The sequence below is a fragment of the Lynx rufus genome, unplaced genomic scaffold, assembly GCF_022079265.1.
Source record: "Lynx rufus isolate CCGP_SWC_20201006 ecotype Redwood Valley unplaced genomic scaffold, mLynRuf1.p SCAF_16, whole genome shotgun sequence".
Classification (NCBI taxonomy): Eukaryota; Metazoa; Chordata; class Mammalia; order Carnivora; family Felidae; genus Lynx; species Lynx rufus.
The window spans coordinates 8,849,411-8,869,220 of record NW_025814830.1 but is presented as its reverse complement, the minus strand read 5'-3'; the positions used below and the strand labels follow the sequence as shown (position 1 = coordinate 8,869,220).

At 54.4% G+C, this 19,810-nt stretch overlaps 1 protein-coding gene across 2 annotated transcripts; it reads right to left on the bottom strand.

The window, feature by feature from the left end:
- Window positions 1–418: 418 nt before the first annotated feature.
- Window positions 419–12,785, bottom strand: CD177 (CD177 molecule). Of its 2 annotated transcripts, XM_047077938.1 has the most exons (10): window positions 12,078–12,785; window positions 11,748–11,902; window positions 6,096–6,236; window positions 5,457–5,642; window positions 4,422–4,541; window positions 4,110–4,226; window positions 2,264–2,401; window positions 1,411–1,596; window positions 1,143–1,277; window positions 419–889 (listed from the first exon to the last, which is right to left on the bottom strand). In XM_047077938.1, exons 1-10 carry the CDS (start codon window positions 12,086–12,088, stop codon window positions 669–671), a joined length of 1,410 nt encoding a protein of 469 aa, XP_046933894.1. In that variant the 5' UTR covers window positions 12,089–12,785; the 3' UTR covers window positions 419–668. The 2 variants fall into 2 exon arrangements, with proteins under 2 accessions (XP_046933894.1, XP_046933895.1); XM_047077939.1 differs by lacking the exons at window positions 11,748–11,902; window positions 12,078–12,785 and adding an exon at window positions 6,310–6,475.
- Window positions 12,786–19,810: the final 7,025 nt, after the last annotated feature.

Below are 19,810 nucleotides of genomic sequence, written 5' to 3'. Positions count from 1 at the left end.
CTACAGAGCCCAGTAATGGTAATGACTTCTCCTCGCCCTTCTCGGGGCCCAGGGGGACGACAGAGACCCAGTGAGATCAGCCTCAGGAAACCGCACCAACCTTTTGTTTCTCTACTCCGCACAAACCCTAAGTCAAGTTCCTCAGGCGGGCTGAGCCCCCTTTGTGCTGAGGCCCTGCCTGCTCAGAGAGAAGCCTCACGGGTTGTAGTGCAACGCCTCCTCTCAGGTCATGGTGATGCCCAGATTCCTCGGGCCGGAACGTCCTGACGCCCCTGCTGCCACTCAGTCTGGAATGAGGCACGGGCAGCAGGCCGGTGAAGGAAGGGCTTGAGATGGTGAATCTCTCACCGAGCTCCTGTCCTCCCCACGTCAGATCTCCGCGGGTCCTGCCCTCCCCTGTCATAGACAGACCCCAGCATTCAGGGAAAGGACGATGCCTTTATTATCGGACACAAGTGGCCACTCCTTGACTCTCCCAGAGGGCAAGTTCTGCCGCTCCCAGCGGCGTGTTGTTATCAGGTCACGGAGGTCTGTGGGGGTGTCGAGGGATGATCATTCATGGAGAGGACAAGGAAATCATTCAACGCCCAAGGCTGTTTGGTTATGAGGTCAGAGGAAAAGTTGGCTCGGGGAATCAGCAAGGAGCTGAGAATCATCGGGAAATGGGCTCAGCAGAGAGGCATCCCACACCAGAGGGCTAGGGACAAGCCAAGTCCCACCACCCAAGCCAGTAGGCGGGTGGGGACAGCTCCATCTTGGAGAAAGGGCTCGAGCGGTTCCTCCGAATTCTCAGCCACGGAGAAGATCCCAATTTTCTGTGTATGGTTCAACAAGGAGCTGGAAGCTTCGGTCACGCAGCCCTGAATATGGATCTTAGAGGTGATCCCACCTAGAGAGTGAAGATTGAGTCAGAGAGGTTTCAAAGGACCATACCCTTAAATTCCTGAGACCCACGGAATCCCAGCCCCCTCAGATCAGGAGGCCGGGCTTAGTGCCCTCCTCCCTCAGAGCTAGAAACCTGAGTTCCCAGGCCCCTGTACCCTCAGACCCATGAGTCAGGGCCTCAAGCACCCTCCCACCTCGGAACCAAGGAATCCAGGCCCTCAACCCTGCATGCTTGGGACCTGGCCATCAGGACTCACCTCCATAGAGCCTAATGTAACCGCTGTAACAGTGAGTCGTGCCGTTAGGGCATGTAACGTTTTCCGGGTTTTCTGGGCACGGGGCAGAGCCCTGCACACAGATGGGACACTGCAAGTCTCCCGGGGTGGGGGCAGCTGAAAAGTAGAGAGAAGGTTGGGGCGCACGGCTCTGCTCCTAGCTGTAGCCACCCTCCTCGATCCCCAGAGTCTCTGTGCCTCCCCATCTCTCAGTGTCCCCAGTCCCACCCGACCCCCTAGGATTCCATACCTGGACGAGGGAGAGAGTTCAGTAGGACACTGGTACTCCTGGCCCTGTTGCACCTGTCGGAGGAGCAGAAATGGGCATAGGAGGCGACCAGCACTCCGGGGGGCCCCGAGTGTATGGAGACAGTCGGGGCATCCTGCGTCCTGCCCTTGGTGCAGCCTTTGCTTCCCGCTATGACTGAGCTCTGTCCTGAGGGGTGAGAGAGAGCAGAAGCTGGGCTGGGGGAGTCGGGCTCTGATGAGCCAGGGGCTCCCTGACGCCCGGCAGGCGGGTGGAGGGGGAACGCCAGTGCCTGATTACAGGGCACACGGAGTGTAGGGTGGAGGCTGGGGCCGGAGTCAGCTCTGTGGCGTTTTCGTTCTTCCTCGGATGTCACTCGCTCGGTACGGCCTCCCGAGAGCACCCGTTTTCCAATGGCAGCCTTCACCTGGCTCTCCCTGCCTCCTTTTCCGGCCGGGTTGCTCTTGTCTTCACCCCCATACCTTACCCTGCTGCGTCTGTATTTCTCGCTGCTTCCCCACTGGCACGTAACGCTGGAGGAAGGAGGATACGAAGGGTCCACGGTGCCACCAACAGTGCCCGGCACACGGCAGGCGCTCGACAGATCTCGAGTGAGACCGGCGAGGTCACTCTGTGCCCGCTCCGTTCTCCGTCTCCCTTACGTGGCCTCTCGCGAGGTAGCAAGGGCGGTACTATCGCTGCTGTCACTTTGCCCCGTTCCCAGAAGGGGGAACCCAGGCACGGAAAGAGGAAGGCAGGCCTGAGCGTGAGGGGAACCAGGCAGGAAGCTGGGGGACCCGACGCAGGGCGGGGAGACTCGGGAGCCCAGACTCGCCCTCTGCCGCAGCCCACGCACCTGCCTCTACCAGCAGAAGAGTCTCCTCACACACCTCCCCAGGGTCACAAATCTTGTGAGTTGCGGTCCACCTGATGGGCATCCGAGACAGGTTTCGGCCAGTGAGTAACTCGCTCCCCCATTCACAGGTCAGAAAAGCTGCAGAGAAGGAGATGGCAGGGTCCGTGTAAACCAGGGAATCAGCCACACCTTCCCTCCGGGTCCCATGCGTCCCCGAGGCATTCTCCAGGTGACCCGGCCACAGAGTCCTGCCACCTTAGATTTAGGAGGGACCTTGGAAGTCGGAGTCCCATCCACATCCTTCGCCCTGTTTTTGCCCGAACGTCTGCAGGAGCCTTTCTCCACGATCCTTGAGGAAGGCTATTGGGCGTGACGGGGACAACGGCTCCACTTCCTGTGTGGCACTCAGGGCTCTCACCTGGATGAGGAGGGGAGCCTGCCCCCATAGATTTCTTTCAACTGAGAAACCCTGTGTTCCAGAGCAAAATACTCAGAATGCCTAGGGCGTACGGAGCCTTTACTCTGCGTCTGAGCCACCCCCCTGCCCCCCTGCGGCCACCGGGATTACCTCACAGCCACCTCCAGCCACCATCATCGCCCCATTGTCCAGGTGGGAAAGAGGGTGCCTGGGTGGCTCAGTCGGTTAACTGTCTGTCTCTCGGGTTTGGCTCCGGGCGCGATCTCGCGGTTTGTGGGATCGAGCCCCGCGTCGGACATCACCGAACCCGCTTGAGATTCCCTCTCTCCTCTTTCTCTGCCCCTCCCCAGCTCCCTCTCAAAAATACACAAATAATCATTAAAAAAAAAAAAAAAAAGATGGGAAACAGAGGCAGAGGACTCGTTAAGTAGCTTGCCCCGTGTCCCACCACAGGTCACTGGCAGAGCTGAGCTGGGAACTCAGGTGTTCTGGCTCCTCGGGGCGGGGGGGGGGGGGGGGTGACGGCCGTCCTCGGCTACTTCGGCCCCTGTGCCCTCAGGAGTCCCTTTGAAAACCATGAGCCTAGACCTTCTCTTTGGCCCTCATGTGGCCAGGAGGGATGTGTCCCTTGAAACACCCGGGCTGGGGAGGCAGCATCCACACATGTGACCTTCGCCACAAGCCCACGAGGGAGGCCTGCTCGTCTTCCCACCACACAGACGACCCAGTCACCCTCTGCCGCCTGCCCCAAGCCCGGACCCGCTTCTCTGGGCCCCGTCCTCCCCATCTGGGCCAAAGGCAGCTGCTCCGGTAAAACATTGCCGTCATCCTCGACAACTGCCTTCCTCTTGGGTTGCACCCATCAGGAAATCCTGTGGCTCAAGCTGCAAACCTACCTCCAGAACCTGACGGCTTCTCACCATCTCCACTGCTTCTGCCAGGCCCGGGACCACACGCCCTCACCTGCTCCCCTACCCTGATTTCCGGCCCACGCCCCCCAGCAGCACCCCTCGTAAGGGGAAAGCCGATTCAAGCTCCTCTGCTCAGAAGGCTCCATCCAAAAAGGTCCCCATCCCTCTCCGAATAAAATCCCTAGTCCCTAAACTGTAACTCCAAAGACCCACGCAATCTGGCCTTAATAAACATTTAGAGGGGGCGCCTGCGTGGCTCGGTCGGTTAAGCATCCGACTTCGGCTCAGGTTGTGATCTCGCGGTTCGTGGGTTCGAGCCCCGCGTCGGGCTCTGTGTCGACGGCTCGGAGCCTGGAGCCTGCTTCGGATTCTGTGTCTCCCTCTCTCTCTGCCCTTCCCCTGCTCGTGCTCTGTCTCTCTGTCTGTCTCTCTCTCTCTCAAAACAAAAACAAACCCAAACATTTAAGTTACCAGCGGGTCTTCGCGCCCAAGGCTGCGCTTCTCTCGTGACACTCACCGTTAGGGCTGCAGTCCTCACTCACAACGATGGACCCGATTTCCCGAGTCCCGTTAAGCACGTTGCAGCCATCTTGGGACATGCATCCTTGGACTCTCAGAACGGTGAAGACACCCCCTGTGGACAGGGGCAGGGAGAGGGTGAGGGAGGCTTTGCCCTTGGGGGGGGGGGTGGCGGGGCTCCCGGAGGCCAGACCCACCCTTCTCAGGTCTCGGCTTCCCCTGGCACCCACCAGAGAACCAGATCTCGGTCTTCAGACCCTTCCCCCACCACCGGTTTAGCGCCCCACGGGGATCTCCTGTCCTGGCTCACCTCCCCTGAGCTGGATTGAGCCACGGTAGCAGTGCGTGCTCCCGGCCGGGCAGGTCACCTTTGTCGCAGACTCGCAGTCCCGTTTAGACAAGCAGACTGGACACCGAAGGGAGCCCGGGCCTGGGGAGGGGACGGAGGGCTCTGGATTTGGATGGGGACCTACGACTCTCCACGCTGGCTTTGCTGGGTCCCAAGGAGCGACTTCCCCAGTCTCCCACCGGTGTGCCCTCCCAGGCCGGGGAATCAGGGGCGGGTGGTAAGGGAAAGAGCAAGGAAGGAAGGGAAGGAACCAGAGGACCGTGGAGGGGCGCCTGGGCCCGAGTACAGGAGAGGGTGCGGTGGGAGAGGGGTGCCCTGGGAGGAATCCAGGTGGTTCACCCCCCGGGGTCCACGAAACAGTGCGAGAACATCAGACACCTAAGTTCACAAATGATTCCAGAGGGTAGAGAAACACAACACGTGGCCCCAGACCTGACTGGTGACACAGGGCAGGCAGGGATAGGAATATAATCAATGGCGCTGTGATAGCGATGTATGGTGACAGGTGGGAGCTACGTTTGCGGTGGGCACAGCGTAAGGCCCAGAGTTGTCCAATCCCTGTGCTGTACGGCCGAAACTAACGTCATGCTGTGTGCCAGCTCGACTCAAAAAAAAAAAAAAAAAATGTCACGGGCCAATTTCACTTTGGAAGAGGGAATGCCAAAAGCCTAAATAAAACGTGAGTGGACCAAATTCTGAAGAGAAAAAGAAACAAGGAGGAGAAAGGAGCAGGCACCAGGTGAAGGCCATGCTAGGTGCTCGAACACCAGGAAATGAGTGCGGTTTGCTGCTCCAGGACGGACAGGAGAAGGGGTGCTGAGGGAGGGAGCCGCAGGGGGAGTGGACAGGGAGGAGGGAGGGAAGAGGGAGCTAAATGGAGGGTCCCTCTGTGCTCACGTCTGCCCCTCAGCCCTGCTGCTCCCGGCCCCAGTGCTCCTGACAGCCCCTCTCGCCCCCTGTGCCTCCCGAGTCCCACCTCCCCACGCAGCCCCGCACCTGCGGTGGAGGGCAGGGCCCAGAGTGGGAGGGTGGTGGACAAGTTGTTGCAGTTGTCTTCGTGGCGGCACACGTGGGTGTAGGAGAGGATGGAGAGGCCGGGGCCTGCCCTGTGCTCCGTGATGCGGGCATCCTGATTCCCCACCGGGGTGCAGCCCTTGGTGAGTACTATGTTCACTTGAAGTCCTGCACCAAGAGAGAGAGGCAGGCCCTGGACCCCTGGGTCTGAGGGAGGAGGGCCTGGGGGCCCTGGACCCAGGAGGGAGGAGGGGCCGGGGGTCTGAATCCTGGGTCTGAGGGAAGAGGGACCAGAAAGTTGGATCCCTGGGTCTGAGGCAGGAGGGGGCTGGGGGCCAGAACTCCTCGGTCTGAGGGGGGAGGGGCTGGAAACCTGGACCCCTGGGTCTGAGAGAGGAGGAGGGGCTGGGGCCCTGGATCCTGGGTCCTAGAGGGAGGGTCTGATGGTAGTCCGGGGTGAGAGGCTGGAGAGGCGGTTGGAAGTCCCAGGGGCTGTTCCTGCCAAGGAGGGGACGGCTCCTTGGCTGAGTCCCTACACAACACAGTAGGACTGGGACGGGAGGGATGTCTCTCCCAGGGAAGGGTGAGAGTCACCCTTGAGGCCCACGGGGCTCTTCTCACCGTTGTCAATGAGGATCAGCGTGTCTTGGCAGCCCCAGCCGTTGGCACATACCTCGTGGCCCGCCTTCCACCGAAAGGGCATTTCCGATACATTAATCAGAAACTCACGTGTCGCCCACTGACAGGTCAGGGCCTGCGCTCCTGAGACGGGGAGAGAAATCCATCTGAGCCCATCCTCCAGGAAAACGCCCTCCCAGGTCGGGTCCTCACTCACGGGGCAACACGAGGGTGGCGCCCAGGAGAGCCAGCTGCAGCGCAGGGCTCATGGTCAGGGCAGCTGGGACTCTGGCTCCTTCTCCTTCTTCTGGGGGCCCAGACCTTTTATATCTCTTCACACCCCAGGCAGCCAGGAAAGGGCGGGAGGCAGGGCCTTGAGAGAGGAGGTCTGGGCCCACCCTCTGAATCTCACTGGATAAGAAATCCGGATCCTCCCTCCTTCCCCGGACCCAGGGGTCCAGGCTCCCTGACCCCGCCCCCCCCCCCCCCCCAGCAATCAGAAACATCCGGGGCCCCCAGGCCCCACTGGTCCAGCCACTCCGCCCCCTTTCCTCCGAGCCCAGCTATAAGGCTGCCCTCCCCCACCCTGTCTCAGGGTAGTTTGGGAAGGCGGTTTCCTCACTGCAACCTGGCCCCACGTGGGGAAATAGCCCAACAGCCCATGAGGACATTGTTGGGCGCGTACCGGCTCCTCTCTACTTTAACCTCTGCCCAATGCGGATTCTGGCTTCTCACTTCTTTCTTCCATTGTTTACCTTTATGTTCCCTTCTCCATGATTTTCCCTCATGCATTTCTCTTCCGCTGTTCTCCCCACTCGTAGCAATCCAGGCCCGCGTCTCCACCTCCCGGCCACCCACCCACTGGGGAGCTGAAGTATGGCGAGTGGAGGGGTTGTAGTGGAAAGTAAATCTCTGTCCAAGACAGGATATTCCTTGACAACAACACGTTTCTTTGCCAGAGAGAGATGGGGAGGGGGGATGTGCTAGAAAAGCAGCTATTCAGAAAAACAGCCTCAACGCTGTGCCTTGTAACGTCGACCTATTTCTTTTTTATTTACTTTTTTTTTTTTAATTTTACAGACAGAAAGAAAGAGTATGAGCAAAGGAGAGGGGCAGAGAGAGAGAGAGAGAGAGACAGGATCTCAAGCAAGCTCCACGGGGAGCCCAATGCGAGGCTCAATCGAATAACCCTGGGATCAATGACCAGAGCCGAAATCGAGAGTCCCATGCTCAACCGACTGCGCCACCCAGGCGTCCCAACGTGGGCCTATTTCTGTGGTATAAATAGTTCTGCCATGTCTGATTTCAAGCTACCAGTCATTTAACACATAGCTGGAAACATTCTGAAATATTTAACAATCGGCTTTTGCAAGCCTGTACAAACCAGCTCTAGCACACTGGGTAGGAGGGGGCCGGGGAGGAATAAGGGCTATCTGCCCGTGTGTGTATGAGGAAGAGGAAAGTGGGAGGAGCGGTAGCAGAGGAGAAAGAGACTAACGTGTAACTTACAACTCTATGTTTATTTTTGACATCTTTATACATTCTATTTCACGTTTAAACTTTGCCACACAGGCAGAGTCACATTTCCCCATCTCTCAGTGCATCGACACTACCAATGGGGTATACAATGAGTGTTCAATAAATACTGATTGGATAAACGAATGAATGAATGATGAATGAATGAATGCACGGTGAAAGATGGCGAGAGAGAGCCATCACTACATCTGTACGGGTTGTGGGCCTTAGAAACACCACCCCCTCCCCAATGAGTCACATTGTTGCTGTGGGAATAATGGCGCCCTCTGGAGATGTGCATGGCCTGAAGCAGTGTTTCTGAGTGAGCAGGGGAGGGGCAGAGAGGGAGGACAGAGGACCCAAAGCAGGCTCCCCACGGAGAGCGGAAGCTCGACGCCGGGCTCGAACTCACAAACTGTGAGATCATGACCTGATCTGAAGTTGGGCCCTTAACCACCTGAGCCACCTAGGCACCCCTCTGAAGCAGTGTTTCTGGAGGAAGAGAAGGAAGGGTGGGCAAAGAGGCACATAGGGTCATAGGCAGTCAATTCGATGTCTTGCTTTTAGTCAACATATATTTATTAAAGCTGGACTCTGTGCAAGACACCATCCCAGTTGTTGGGGATTCAGGAAGACCAACAAGAATGAGGCCCAGCTTCTGCTCAGCTCACGCCTGATCGAGAGAGAGAGACATGGAGCAAACACATGAGCATACACACACACATGCAAATGGTGCTGGGTGCTGGGCAGGGTGAAGACCAAGTGATGTGAAAGTTAAGTGACTGAACTGGGATCAGGGAAGGTCTCCAGGAGGAGGTGGCCTGTGAGCTGAGAGCAGGATGAAAAGAAAGAGCTTACCATGGAAGACATGCACGAAATGCATTCCAGGCAGAGGCAAGAGCAGGTGCAAAGGCCCTGGGGTGGGCCCATGCCTGGTTTATGGAGAGGATTAGAAAGAAAGCAGGCGGCTAGGCTGGAGCAAGGAGGAGGTAGTGGGTGTTGAGAGTGGCAGGTTGGCAGGGGCCTGGCAAGGCAGGACCGAGTCAGGATATTAAGGCAACCTTCCTGGGAGTCCTGTGTATTTCAAGTAGCAAATGCAAGGCTGGGCGTGGAGCTATTTAGCAAAAAGGCTTACAGTTTCGGGTGTGTGAAACTCTGTTTGCTACCAGGCCGGATCTTGTCGCTCCCTGATTGTGTAGCCTTGGGTCATTCCCTTCCCCCCCTTCCAATTGCTTCACCCTCTTCTGTACAGAAAGGGTGATGATTATCCTCAGCTCATGGGTTGTTCATAGACCTGGGACTTCACAAATGAGGGGGGAGGCCGGATCCATTTGAGAAGGACCCTGCAATGCCACCGCGGGTGCAGACAGTGACTGATCCCCTGTATCAGAAAGACTGGAGGCTATTTATCCGGGGCAGCTGGGCACCGGTCAAAGGCAAATAAATGCTCAGACCTTGCAGGGACTATTTGGATGATGGCTCTGGGTGGACGTTAATCCCCGCCATGAAGGAGGTCGGCTCTCCTGCTCTGTCCTATAATATGGTTCAGAGGGACCTTGATCATCTGATTTTCTACAGAACATCACACTCACCCACTGCATTGATGGATTTGTGTTATTGACTCGGACACAGTGAACAAGAGGTAGCAAACACCCTTGATGATTCAGTAAATGAGACATGTGTGTGCCAGAGGGTGAGAGATCAACGGGGCCACATCCAGCAACCCCATCATATTGGTGTAAACCCTGGGGCCCCATAGGTCTAGGGCATGTCCCCAAACAGCAGCCCCCCCTGTATCCGCGGAGGATACATTCCAAAGCCCCCAGTGGATGCCTGAATGCATGGTGGTTCCAAGCTCTCTGTATACTGTTCCTTTCCTACCCATCCATACCTATGCTAAAGTTTCATTTTTTTAAGTTTATTTATTTTGAGGGGTGGGGGAGGGGCAGGGAGAGAGAGAATCCCAAGCAGGCTCTGCGCTGCTAACCCGGAGCCCAACACGGGGCTCGAACCCACGAACCGTGAGATCACAACCTGAGCCGAAATCAAGATTCAGACGCCTAACCGACGGAGCCACCCAGACACCCCCCACGCTAAAGTTTAATTTATAAACTAGGTGCAATACGAGATTAACAACAATGACTAATGTTTACATAGGACAATCGTAACAATATACTGTAAGAGAAGTCATGTGAACGTGTCTCTCAAAATATCTTACTGTACTGGGCTCACCCTTCTCTGTGTGATGATGTGAGATGATAACATGCCCCCGTGATGAGTCAGGGGAATGACCGGGGGACTGAGACAGGGTGTTAAGCGAGGACCGACCTTCTGACCCTGTGTCAGAAGGGGGATCAGCTGCTTCCAGACCACGGCTTACCGCAGGTAACTGAAACTGCAGCATTCTTTCTGAGACAATTTGCTACACCTTATGCGGCTGCCTTTAGAACAAAGATAGGTCCCTAAAGATTTGGGGGGTGGGGGACAGAAATGTAGCACATTTTGACGCGTTACTCCTACTCACTTTTGAGGGAACCCACAAGACCGCCCGTTTTGAGTAGATCCTAGAGTAGGAAGGGTCTGGAACGAAAGTCATATGACCCAACAGACCCAACGTCTTTGAAAAGTTTCTGTGACAGAAAGAGCTAAGAGGGTAAGTGAGAAAGTCGGGGTTTGGGAGCAAAGGGTACGTATGTCTCCTTTTGCAAATAACTATCCTCCGGTTAGAGAGCAGCTCCTGGCTTATTACTGTGTCCCAGGGGAGTCTGGCTACTGGCCTATGGGACACCATTGTGACCTGCACTGCACATCACCTGCCGGGTAGTGTCTGAGCTACCAAACCATGACCCCGGCCAGGCACGGGGGCAGCCACCACCCAGGGAAAAGGTGCGTATGGGATCAGGCTCTCACGGGGTGGGGGGCACAGGTGAATGCCTCGGCAGGCGGCTCAGGTGCCCACGGTACCTGCTTCTGCCGCCCGTCCCTCCACACGCACCTGCGGGTTCACGAGGCTACTCTGTGATCTGTTTACAGAGAAGGGGTAAAACAGCCCGGGTTTAAGGGCAGATCTGTACGGTGGGCCGGGGCCAGGCAGTGGGTAGCTGCTGGGTTAGCACGGCACTCGGGTGGCCCTGAAAGATGTAGGGAAATCCTGCAGGTGGTGAAACGTAGTATTCACCGAGGGCTGCGCCGTGGCAGTGGGCCAGGAGGCCCACGTCCTGGAGCCCAGGGCAGCCCCCGGCCTCTGCGTCCATGTGTCCTGACAACTACTACAAGAAGCTGCCCACACCGTCCAGCTCTGAACCCCGCTACACACACACACACACACACACACACACACAGGTGCCCAGAGAGTTCAGCCAACATTCCTCTCTGTGGATGGGAAGTGAGTTCCAAGGTCTCCCTGAAGACCCCAGAGGACTCACACCTCGTCCTTGCCCCAAAGGGGCTTCCAGGAGGAGGGGAGACATCAGAGATACAGGTGGTCATAAGGCTGTGGCGAAGGGAGTCTGGGAGAGCTCAGGGGAGGAAGCTACTGATGTCCCAGGTAGGGGGGAGCATTAAGGAGGGCTTCACAGAGGAGGTGACCCGTGAGCTGTGTCTTACAGATAAGCTGCAGTTTATTGGCAGAAGAAAGGATAGTAACAGGCAGAGGAAACAGCACGTCAAAGACCCGGAGGAAAGAGCAAACCTGCTGTTTTCATGAAGAGTCTGCCTGAGGGGCGCCCGGGGGGCGCAGTCGGTGAAGCATCTGACCCTTGATCTCGGCTCAGGTCATGATCTCACAGTTTGTGAGTTTGAGCCCCGCATCCGGCTCTGCGCTGATGGCACAAAGCCTGCTTGGGGTTCTGTCTCTCCTTCTCTCTGCCCCTGCCCCCCTTGTGTGCTCGCTCTTTTTCTCAAAGTAAACTTTAAAAGAAAAAAAAGGGTCTGCCTGAGAAGGGATCATCAAGAGGATGGGGTGCAGCTGGAACTGGGGGTGCTTACGAGTTTTCCAGGTAGACAAGGTGGGTGTGGGCAACAAAGGGAGAGCCATTCTAAGCAGAAGGAACAGCAGTGCAGGGTCAAGGAGGCGGCAACGACCTTGGGAATGGCTAGCGGCGGGGGGGGGGGGGGGGGGGGGGGGGGCTGGTCAAGTACCTGCAAAGCCAGACGGAGGGGTCGGCCTGTCTCCGGAGGGCAGGGAGCCATGGAGAGTTGCCGAGCAGGAAGGGACACTCCGCCAAGGAAGCTTTCTGACCGCCCATCGCTTTTCCAGTTGGACATTCTCATCTTCCGGTTGCTCCGTGTTTGCTCTGTGGGGTCATACGAAGGAACCGGCTGACGCCTGCACCAACACATTCACCACCGTTGCCGCAGGAACGGTGCCACAGCCACCGCACCCCCCAATACTGCACTTTCCGCTTCTGTCACTGCCACCACCAAGTGATCATTTGAGCAACTGTGAAATGGTCATAGGACTGGCGTTACCTGTGCTCCATCGGACCCCGGTCGAGCTCTGCCTGTGCTTCTTCCGTGTGGTAGAATCCCCCGCCCCGAACGCGGATTTGTTTCCTGATCCTACTGATTGTTGAATCGGTCACGGTCCCAGAAGGAAATGAATGGTACAACCCCAACTTGGGTGATTTGAGCAGAATTTATTAAAGAAACTGCTGCTTACGATGGTAAGGCTGGATCCAGGGAAACACAAAGGATGGGCAAGAGTTGGGAGCAAGCCTGTATTTTAAATATGTTGTCTGCTGTGACAATATATAACAAAGAGTCAGGACCACTGAGAACGTAGGTCAGGTTGTGCACTGCACAGATGCTCTCCATCTAGGGGACGTGATGCACGTCATAGATATATAACCTGTATGAAAAGGCTCAATACTGAAACGGGGAGAAAGCTCCCTTCTACATAAATCTGCCTCTGAACATAAGGCCAAGCACCCTCATGGTGTGCTGGTAAATGTTTAACTGCTTCCCTGAGGGGAGAAATAAAAGCTCTGACTTGTAGTGTTTGCCTATTCCCATGGTGTAAATATTCCCACCATGACTGATTTCAAGTTACCACGATGTCACAGAACAGGGAGTTGGGAAGAAATGCCCCGTGGCAACCATCATATAATATTTCTACTTACAGATATAATAGATTTATAAAAATAACCTCAAGAACATAGGTAATAGGGGCGCCTGGGTGGATCAGTCAGGATCTCACAGTTTGGTTCGTGAGATCGAGCCCCACATCAGGCTTTGTGCTGTCAGGGACCCTGGGCTCGTGACCTGAGCCGAAACCAAGAGTCAGATGCTCAACCAACTAAGCCACCCAGGTGCCCCTAACTATGTAAGAGTTTTAACTGAAGAGGTGAGTGTGTTTTCTGTAGCTATCTCCTGACACAGAGAGCTGGCATTTTATAGAATTCTCTTCAGCTCCTCGAGTTCCAGAGAGTTCCGGAGATTTGCGAACACTTCACTCAAAGAACGTAAAATCTGAATTACCTGAGGCCAAAGGGGAATGAATTCATTGACGCCCCTTTGCCCTCTTTGTCATCTTTACTATTAAGAATTTCCACCGAGTTTTTGATGGTTTTAAAAACTGAACCTCAGGAAAGATCTACTGTTACTTTATTGACATCAGTGAATAAAATTTTAAACCCACACTAACTCTGAATGCCTCCTTTTGTGTTCGTGATATAGAAGTGGGCCGGGGCTATCTTTACAATGCCAAAAATGAATTTAAAAAGCCACAAATAAAAATGCCATGCTACCTGACTAGGGTTAAGCAAGCGGATACATACAGGCAATTTACTTTAGAATGGGGGAGCGGGGGAAGCCCCTTATCTAAGTTTGTGAATTCTGGTACAAACCTAAAAAACCTTCCAGGGGGCTATATGTAGAACAATATCCAAAGCTCACACAGAAAGGAAAACATTCAAATTCCAATAAACCAGAGCAGACAGACCTCAATGAACATATAGGACATTCAGTAGAGAACCCAGAAAAGTTATACCTTAGGAGTAGGGCTAAACTAGTCTATATCCATGCTAAAAAAATTTAAATATTCCACACTATTCTGTATTACATATTCTTAAATATTTCCAGATAGTAGCAATGAACAACTGAAAAGTGAAATATGTATTTTTTAAATACCACTTGGAGGGGTGTGGCTGGCTGGCTTGGTTGGTGGAGCATGCTACTCTTGACCTTGGGGTTGTGAGTTCAAGGCCCACGATGGATGTAGAGACCACTTAAAAATAAAATCTTAAAATAAAATAAAATACCATTTGCAGGGTGCCCAGGTGGCTTAGGCGGTTAAGTGTCTGACTCTTGATATCGGTTCAGGTCATGTTCTCATGGTTGCGGGATTGAGCCCCACACCAGGCTCCGGGCTGAGTATGGAGCCTTCTTGGGATTCTCCCTCTCTCCCTCTCTCTCTGCCCCTTCAGGGAGTGGGGGAAGCATATGCAAAGGCCCTGAGACGGATATGTGCCTGCCATGAATCCAAGGAACAGCCCAAAGACCAGTGTGGCTGGAGCAGAATGAGGAAAAGCAGGGCAGAACATGGAGATGAGGAGGTAGGGGAGGCCAGATGTGGAGAACCTTCAAGGCCATTTCAAGTATTTAGAATCTTTCCCTCCCTCCCTTCCTTCCCTCCCTTCTCCTTCCTCCCTCCCTCCTTCCTTTCCTTCCTTCCTTCCTTCCTTCCTTCCTTCCTTCCTTCCTTCCTTCCTTCCTTCCCTTTCTGTAAAATGGGAAAATCCATTGGAAGGCTTTAAACAGAGAAGTGACACAATCTGGCTTATATTTAAACAGATCATTCTGGTACCAGGTAGGGAATAGATCACCGTGGGGCAGGGGGAGGGCCTGTTGCAATACTCCAGGTGAACAATAGTGGTGCTACATGTGTTCTTAAAAAGAGGTCCAAGTTCCCTTTTATTTTATTTTTTTTAATATTTTTTAAAATTTTCGGGCGCCTGGGTGGCTCAGTCGGTTAAGCGTCCGACTTCGGCTCAGGTCATGATCTCGCAGTTCGTGGGATCGAGCCCTGCGTCGGGCTCTGTGTGGACAGCCCAGAGCCTGGAGCCTGCTTCGGATTCTGTGCCTCCTTCTCTCTCTGTTCCTCCCCTGCTCACCCTCTGTCTCTCTCTCTCTCAAAAATAAATAAAGATTAAACAAAATTTAGTATTTTTTAAAATTTTATTTATTTTGAGAGAGAGAGAACGAGCAGGGGAGGGGTAGGGAGAGAGAGAGAGAATCTCAAGCAGGATCCATGCTGTCATTGCAAAGCCGGATGTGGGGCTCGAACTCACGAAACCATGAGATCATGACCTGAGCCAAAACCAAGAGTCAGACGCCCAACCGAGTGAGCCACCCAGGTGCCCCCACGTTCCCTTTTAAATCCAAGATTGAGGGACTCTGTGGTCAGGTCACCTGGACCGTGACTCAAGAATATGATCACCTTTGCAAGCCTGGAACCTGGAAGGACAGACATGGGCTGATCGCAGATGCTTCACTATGTCGCAGTTCAAAGATGTCAAAGACGGGCAGAGCTGCAGGCAGGTGAAATCCCGCAGCACCCCCTCAAAACCAGACCTAGTGCCTGGAAGGTGTCTCCCGTCACTCATCTCACAATGGAATCGGGTGAAAGGCTGGGACAGGAAGGGATGATCTCTGCACAGTCACCCACTGGGAGGCACTACATACATCCTGTGTTGACAGAACCTTGAATTCAGCTCACTGCTTGCTGGCTGATTTGGGATCCCCGAGCGCAGCCCCTGGGCCCCTGACTTGCTCCAGGGATGCCCCCTTGATCCTGTGTCTTCACGCCATCCCTCACCAAGGCAGCCTCCTTGGGAGGCAAAGGCTGCATCAGGAATGATGCTAAGACAGAAGGAATGAAAAACAGCACTGGGACCCCCGTGGAGCGCTATCCCACCCTCAACCACTTCGACTGCAACACAAATCGAACAGTCTGAGATAGCTTGAACTGTGTCCCCCCTCTTCCCAAATTCATATGTTGCGGTCCTAACCCCCAGGACCCCCAAAAGTGACCTTATTTAGAGACAAGGTCTTTACAGAGGCAATCAAATTAAGATGAGGTCATTAGGGTGGGGCCCAAGCCAGTATGACTGGTGTCCTTTTAAAAAAAAATTTTTTAGGGGCACCTGGGTGGCGCAGTCGGTTAAGCGTCTGACTTCAGCCAGGTCACGATCTCGCGGTCCATGAGTTCAGGCTCTGGGCTGATGGCTCAGAGCCTGGAGCCTGTTTCCGATTCTGTGTCTCCCTCTCTCTCTGCCCCTCCCCCGTTCATGCTCTGTCTCTCTCTGTCCCCCCAAAAAAATAAATAAACATTGAAAAAAAAATTTTTTTTAATGTTTATTTATATTTAGAGAGAGAGAGCAGGGAGGGGCAGAGAGAGAGAGAGAGAGAGACAGAATCTGAAGCAGACTCCAGGCTCTGAGCTGTGAGCCATCAGCACAGAGCCTGATGCGGGGCTCAAACCCACGAACTGTGAGATCATGACCTGAGCTGAAGTCAGACGCTTAACTGATGGAGCCACCCAGGTGCCCCATGACTGGTGTCCTTATACAAAGGGGGAAATCTGCACACAAACACACATAGAGGGCAGAGGATGTGAAGACACAGGGAGAAGACAGCCAGCCACAAGCCAAGGAGAGAGATCTGGGACAGATCCTTCCCTCCCACCCCTCAGAAGGAACCGACCCTGCCAGCACCTTGACTGTGGGCTTCCAGACTCCAGAACTGTGAGAGACAACACCCTTCTCCAAAACCAAAGCCTCCCAGGTGGTGGCACTTAGTTACTACGACCCCAACAAACAAATTCCCAGGCCCAGAGCCAATTTAAGATGATGTTCATGACAGAAACTAGAAGCCAGCTGTGGGACCGGGACAGGAGGCAGGACAAGTGCTAGTCAGAGGGATGGGGAGGGATGAGGGCACAGAGATAAGATTCTGGAGCTCCCAACCACCCTCTCTGCCCTCTGGTTCCCTCTGACCCCACTGGTCCCATACTGGCAGTTGTGACCAAACACTGGGACCCAGCCCCTCCCCCGTAGTTACACAGTGCTGCAGGAAACCGGAGCACTGTTAGAGACCGAGAGCTGTGAGCACTGGAGCCTGAGTCCTGAAAAGATGGGAGGGTGGCTCAGACCCCCAGGGCCTAAGGGACAGGGTCCTTGGGACCAGAGCTACCTCTTCATATTTATATTCACTGTCCCTAATGTCTTCATTAATAACATATTAGTAATTATATTTAATACTAACTGCCCCCAATTGAAAGTTCTTAATATATGTTTAGATAAAATTAAGAGCTTTTACTAACACCATTCTTACTGAGGCATTTTCTCTATTAAAAATAAATATTCATGGGGCACCTGGGTGGCTCAGTCGGGTGAGCATCTGACTCTCGATTTCGGGTCAGGTCATGATCCCAGGATCGTGGGATCGAGTCCTGTGTCGGGCTCCACGCTGGATGTGGGGCCTTCTTAAGATTCTCTTTCCGTCTCCCTCTGGCCCTCTCCCCCACTCTCTCTCTCTCTCTCTCTAAAATATAATTAATTTAATTAATTAATTTAAAAAGTATTCATTTATATAGCTTTACTTCCAGAAATAGTACCAATCCTGAAAGTTCACAAAGGGTACCTTATTTTTATGTTACATTTAGATGCTGAGAGTTGAGGTGGGTAGTGGCTTGGGTTTCTGGGTCCAGGTGACAGTAGGCTGGGGGCAGGACCCCTGGGTCTGAGGGAGGAGGGGCTGGGGGCCTGGACTCCTGGGTCCAAGGGAGGAGAGGGCTGGGAATAGGGACCCCCAGAGTCCTGAGAGATGAGAAAACTCGGGGCGAGGCATCAGGGACCCCGTGTTTGAAGTGAATTTCTTGCTATCTTTTCTCTTTGCTCTTGGGGGTGGGATCAAAACCACAGTAAGCACTAAAAACGGCTTATCCCGTAAGTCTGCTCCTTGTTAAAAGGCATCAACCAAGACGGTCCCTTCGTTTACTCTAAGAACCGCCAAATGTTCCAGGGTATTCCGACCAGACAGTGTGGACAGAATAGCCAGGCTCCCCCCCATCATAACAGACAGACCTCCTCCCCTGAAATCTGTGGGCTCTACCCCGAGACTGGTTGCTGGGGCAAGGCTGGGACTGGCCATGGCCCTGCTGTAAGGTGCTTTATTTTTCCTGCCTCCTAATGATCCCAACCCAGCCTGTCCTGTAGTCCAGGACTTAAAGGCATCTGACACCTAATTATTTCTCATCCCATGAATCACATGCCTCTTCTTAGTGTTTTGAGCGTTAAAACATGAAATAATTAGAGCTACACTATAACCTAATTGCAGCTTTTTTTTTTTTTGTCCTGGATTAATCTTTGAAAACATTTTTGGGGGTGCCTGAGTGGCTCAGTCGATTAAGCATCCGACTTCGGCTCATGTCGTGATCTCACAGTTGGGGAGTTGGGACCCCACGTTGGGCTCGCTGCTGTCAGCAAGGAGCCCGCTTTGGATCCGCTGTGTCTCTCTCTCTACCCCTCCCCCACCCCCCCAAAAATAAACAAACATTAAAAAAAAATTTTGGGGGGTGGTTTCTAAAAGGTCAGAATACTCTTCCTAATCTAGACAAATTGTTTTCGCTTCACATTTGCATTAACTGTTCCCAGTTGTTTCAGTTCTCATGGTAGTATTTTCTCGATTCAAAATAAATACTCACTTACAGAAACAGCACCAAGTCGGAAAGCACAAAAAGGGCACCTTTGCTTCTTGTTACATACATATCTGGAAAGCTCACCTATAGACGAAATAGAATTTTCAGCCAGGAACAAGAAATCTGAATGAAAGGCACGTCTTAGTCGTGGCAGTGGCACGGCCACGTGGGTCGGCCATAACGGCAATCTGCGCCTTCAGAGTTGAGGCTCATGCACACATTCGGGGATGCTGGAAGGAACCCTGAAGCCGGCATTTCTCTCTTCGGCCTTCCAGAAGGCCATGGAGGGGCCGGTGCTGTGATGCGATCAGAGGGAGGCGCCCGGGCTGGGTAGGAACCACTGCAAGTGAGGGTGATGAGATCACGTTGCCTCCCCAGTGCCTATGGCCACCGGGTGGGTGCTGGGGCAGGAGCCAGACTGGGAACATGGGAGGCCATTCGGACAGGGAGAGAACTTCACTGGGTGATGGCCAAGGGTCTGACCTCCTAGCCTGGCTGGAGAAGCAGAGATTCCACAGCTCAATGAGAGAAAAGGGTCAACGAGGCCACTTGAGGACGGGCTGCCCACCTTGCCTCGCACGACGCGTACCACAAACACCGGCTACGTCTCTGGACTCACACACCCCCACCCGCCTCCCGTTTGCTCGCCGCGCGCCAGCCTGCGCATGCGCACCTCCCAGGACTGCCTCTTCTCCGGGGCCAAGGGGGTGCGGCCTTGCTTCGGGTTCATCCAATGAGCTCATCAGATGCTTTCACATCGACCAATGGGGCTTCGAGTGACCCGCTGGGCGAAGCTGGCCCCGCCTTCCGTGCCTCCGAGAGACAAAACGAAGGCCAAGTGGAACGAGAAAGCCGTTCCGGGCCGTTCCTTCGGCTCCGTTAGGATTCTTGTGAGATTATCCAAAGCCAGGTGGAATTTGGGTCCCTTAAAGAGAAAAGGGGGGGCTGGGGATCCTGGGTCCTGAGGAAGGAGGAGGGTGGGCGCCAGGACTCTTGGGCCTGAGAGGGGAGGAGGCTGGGGGCCCTGCGGGAAATGGCGGCGGCTGGAACCCAAACCCCTGGATCCCTAGATAGAACAGGGCGGGGATCTCAGAATTCCGAGTTCGGGGGGCGGGGACTGGGGGCTGAGAATCCCCGGCCTCGGGAGAACGTAGGTTTGAACCCGGCCTCCCCAGTGTGCGGGAGCAGGGGCCTGTGGGCCGGACTCCCGGATCCCGTGGTTGGAGGGTACTGGGTTGTTGACGTCCTCTGCCCTCGGGGGACAGGTGTTTGGGTCGGAGAGTTGCAGCTGCGGAAACTGAGGCGCAGTGAATGCGTTATGTGGTGCAAACTTGCAGGCTCGATCGGGACACGCCGACTCTGGAGGTCACGGTCTTCTGTGGCGCAGACGTGCCCGTACTTGCCAGACGGTCCCTGCAATCTCGTTTTCTGTGAGGCTGAAAAGCCCCCTCGTCTCTGTCAAATCACAGATCCTGAGCCGCGCTTCCAGCCCTCTCTAAAGGAC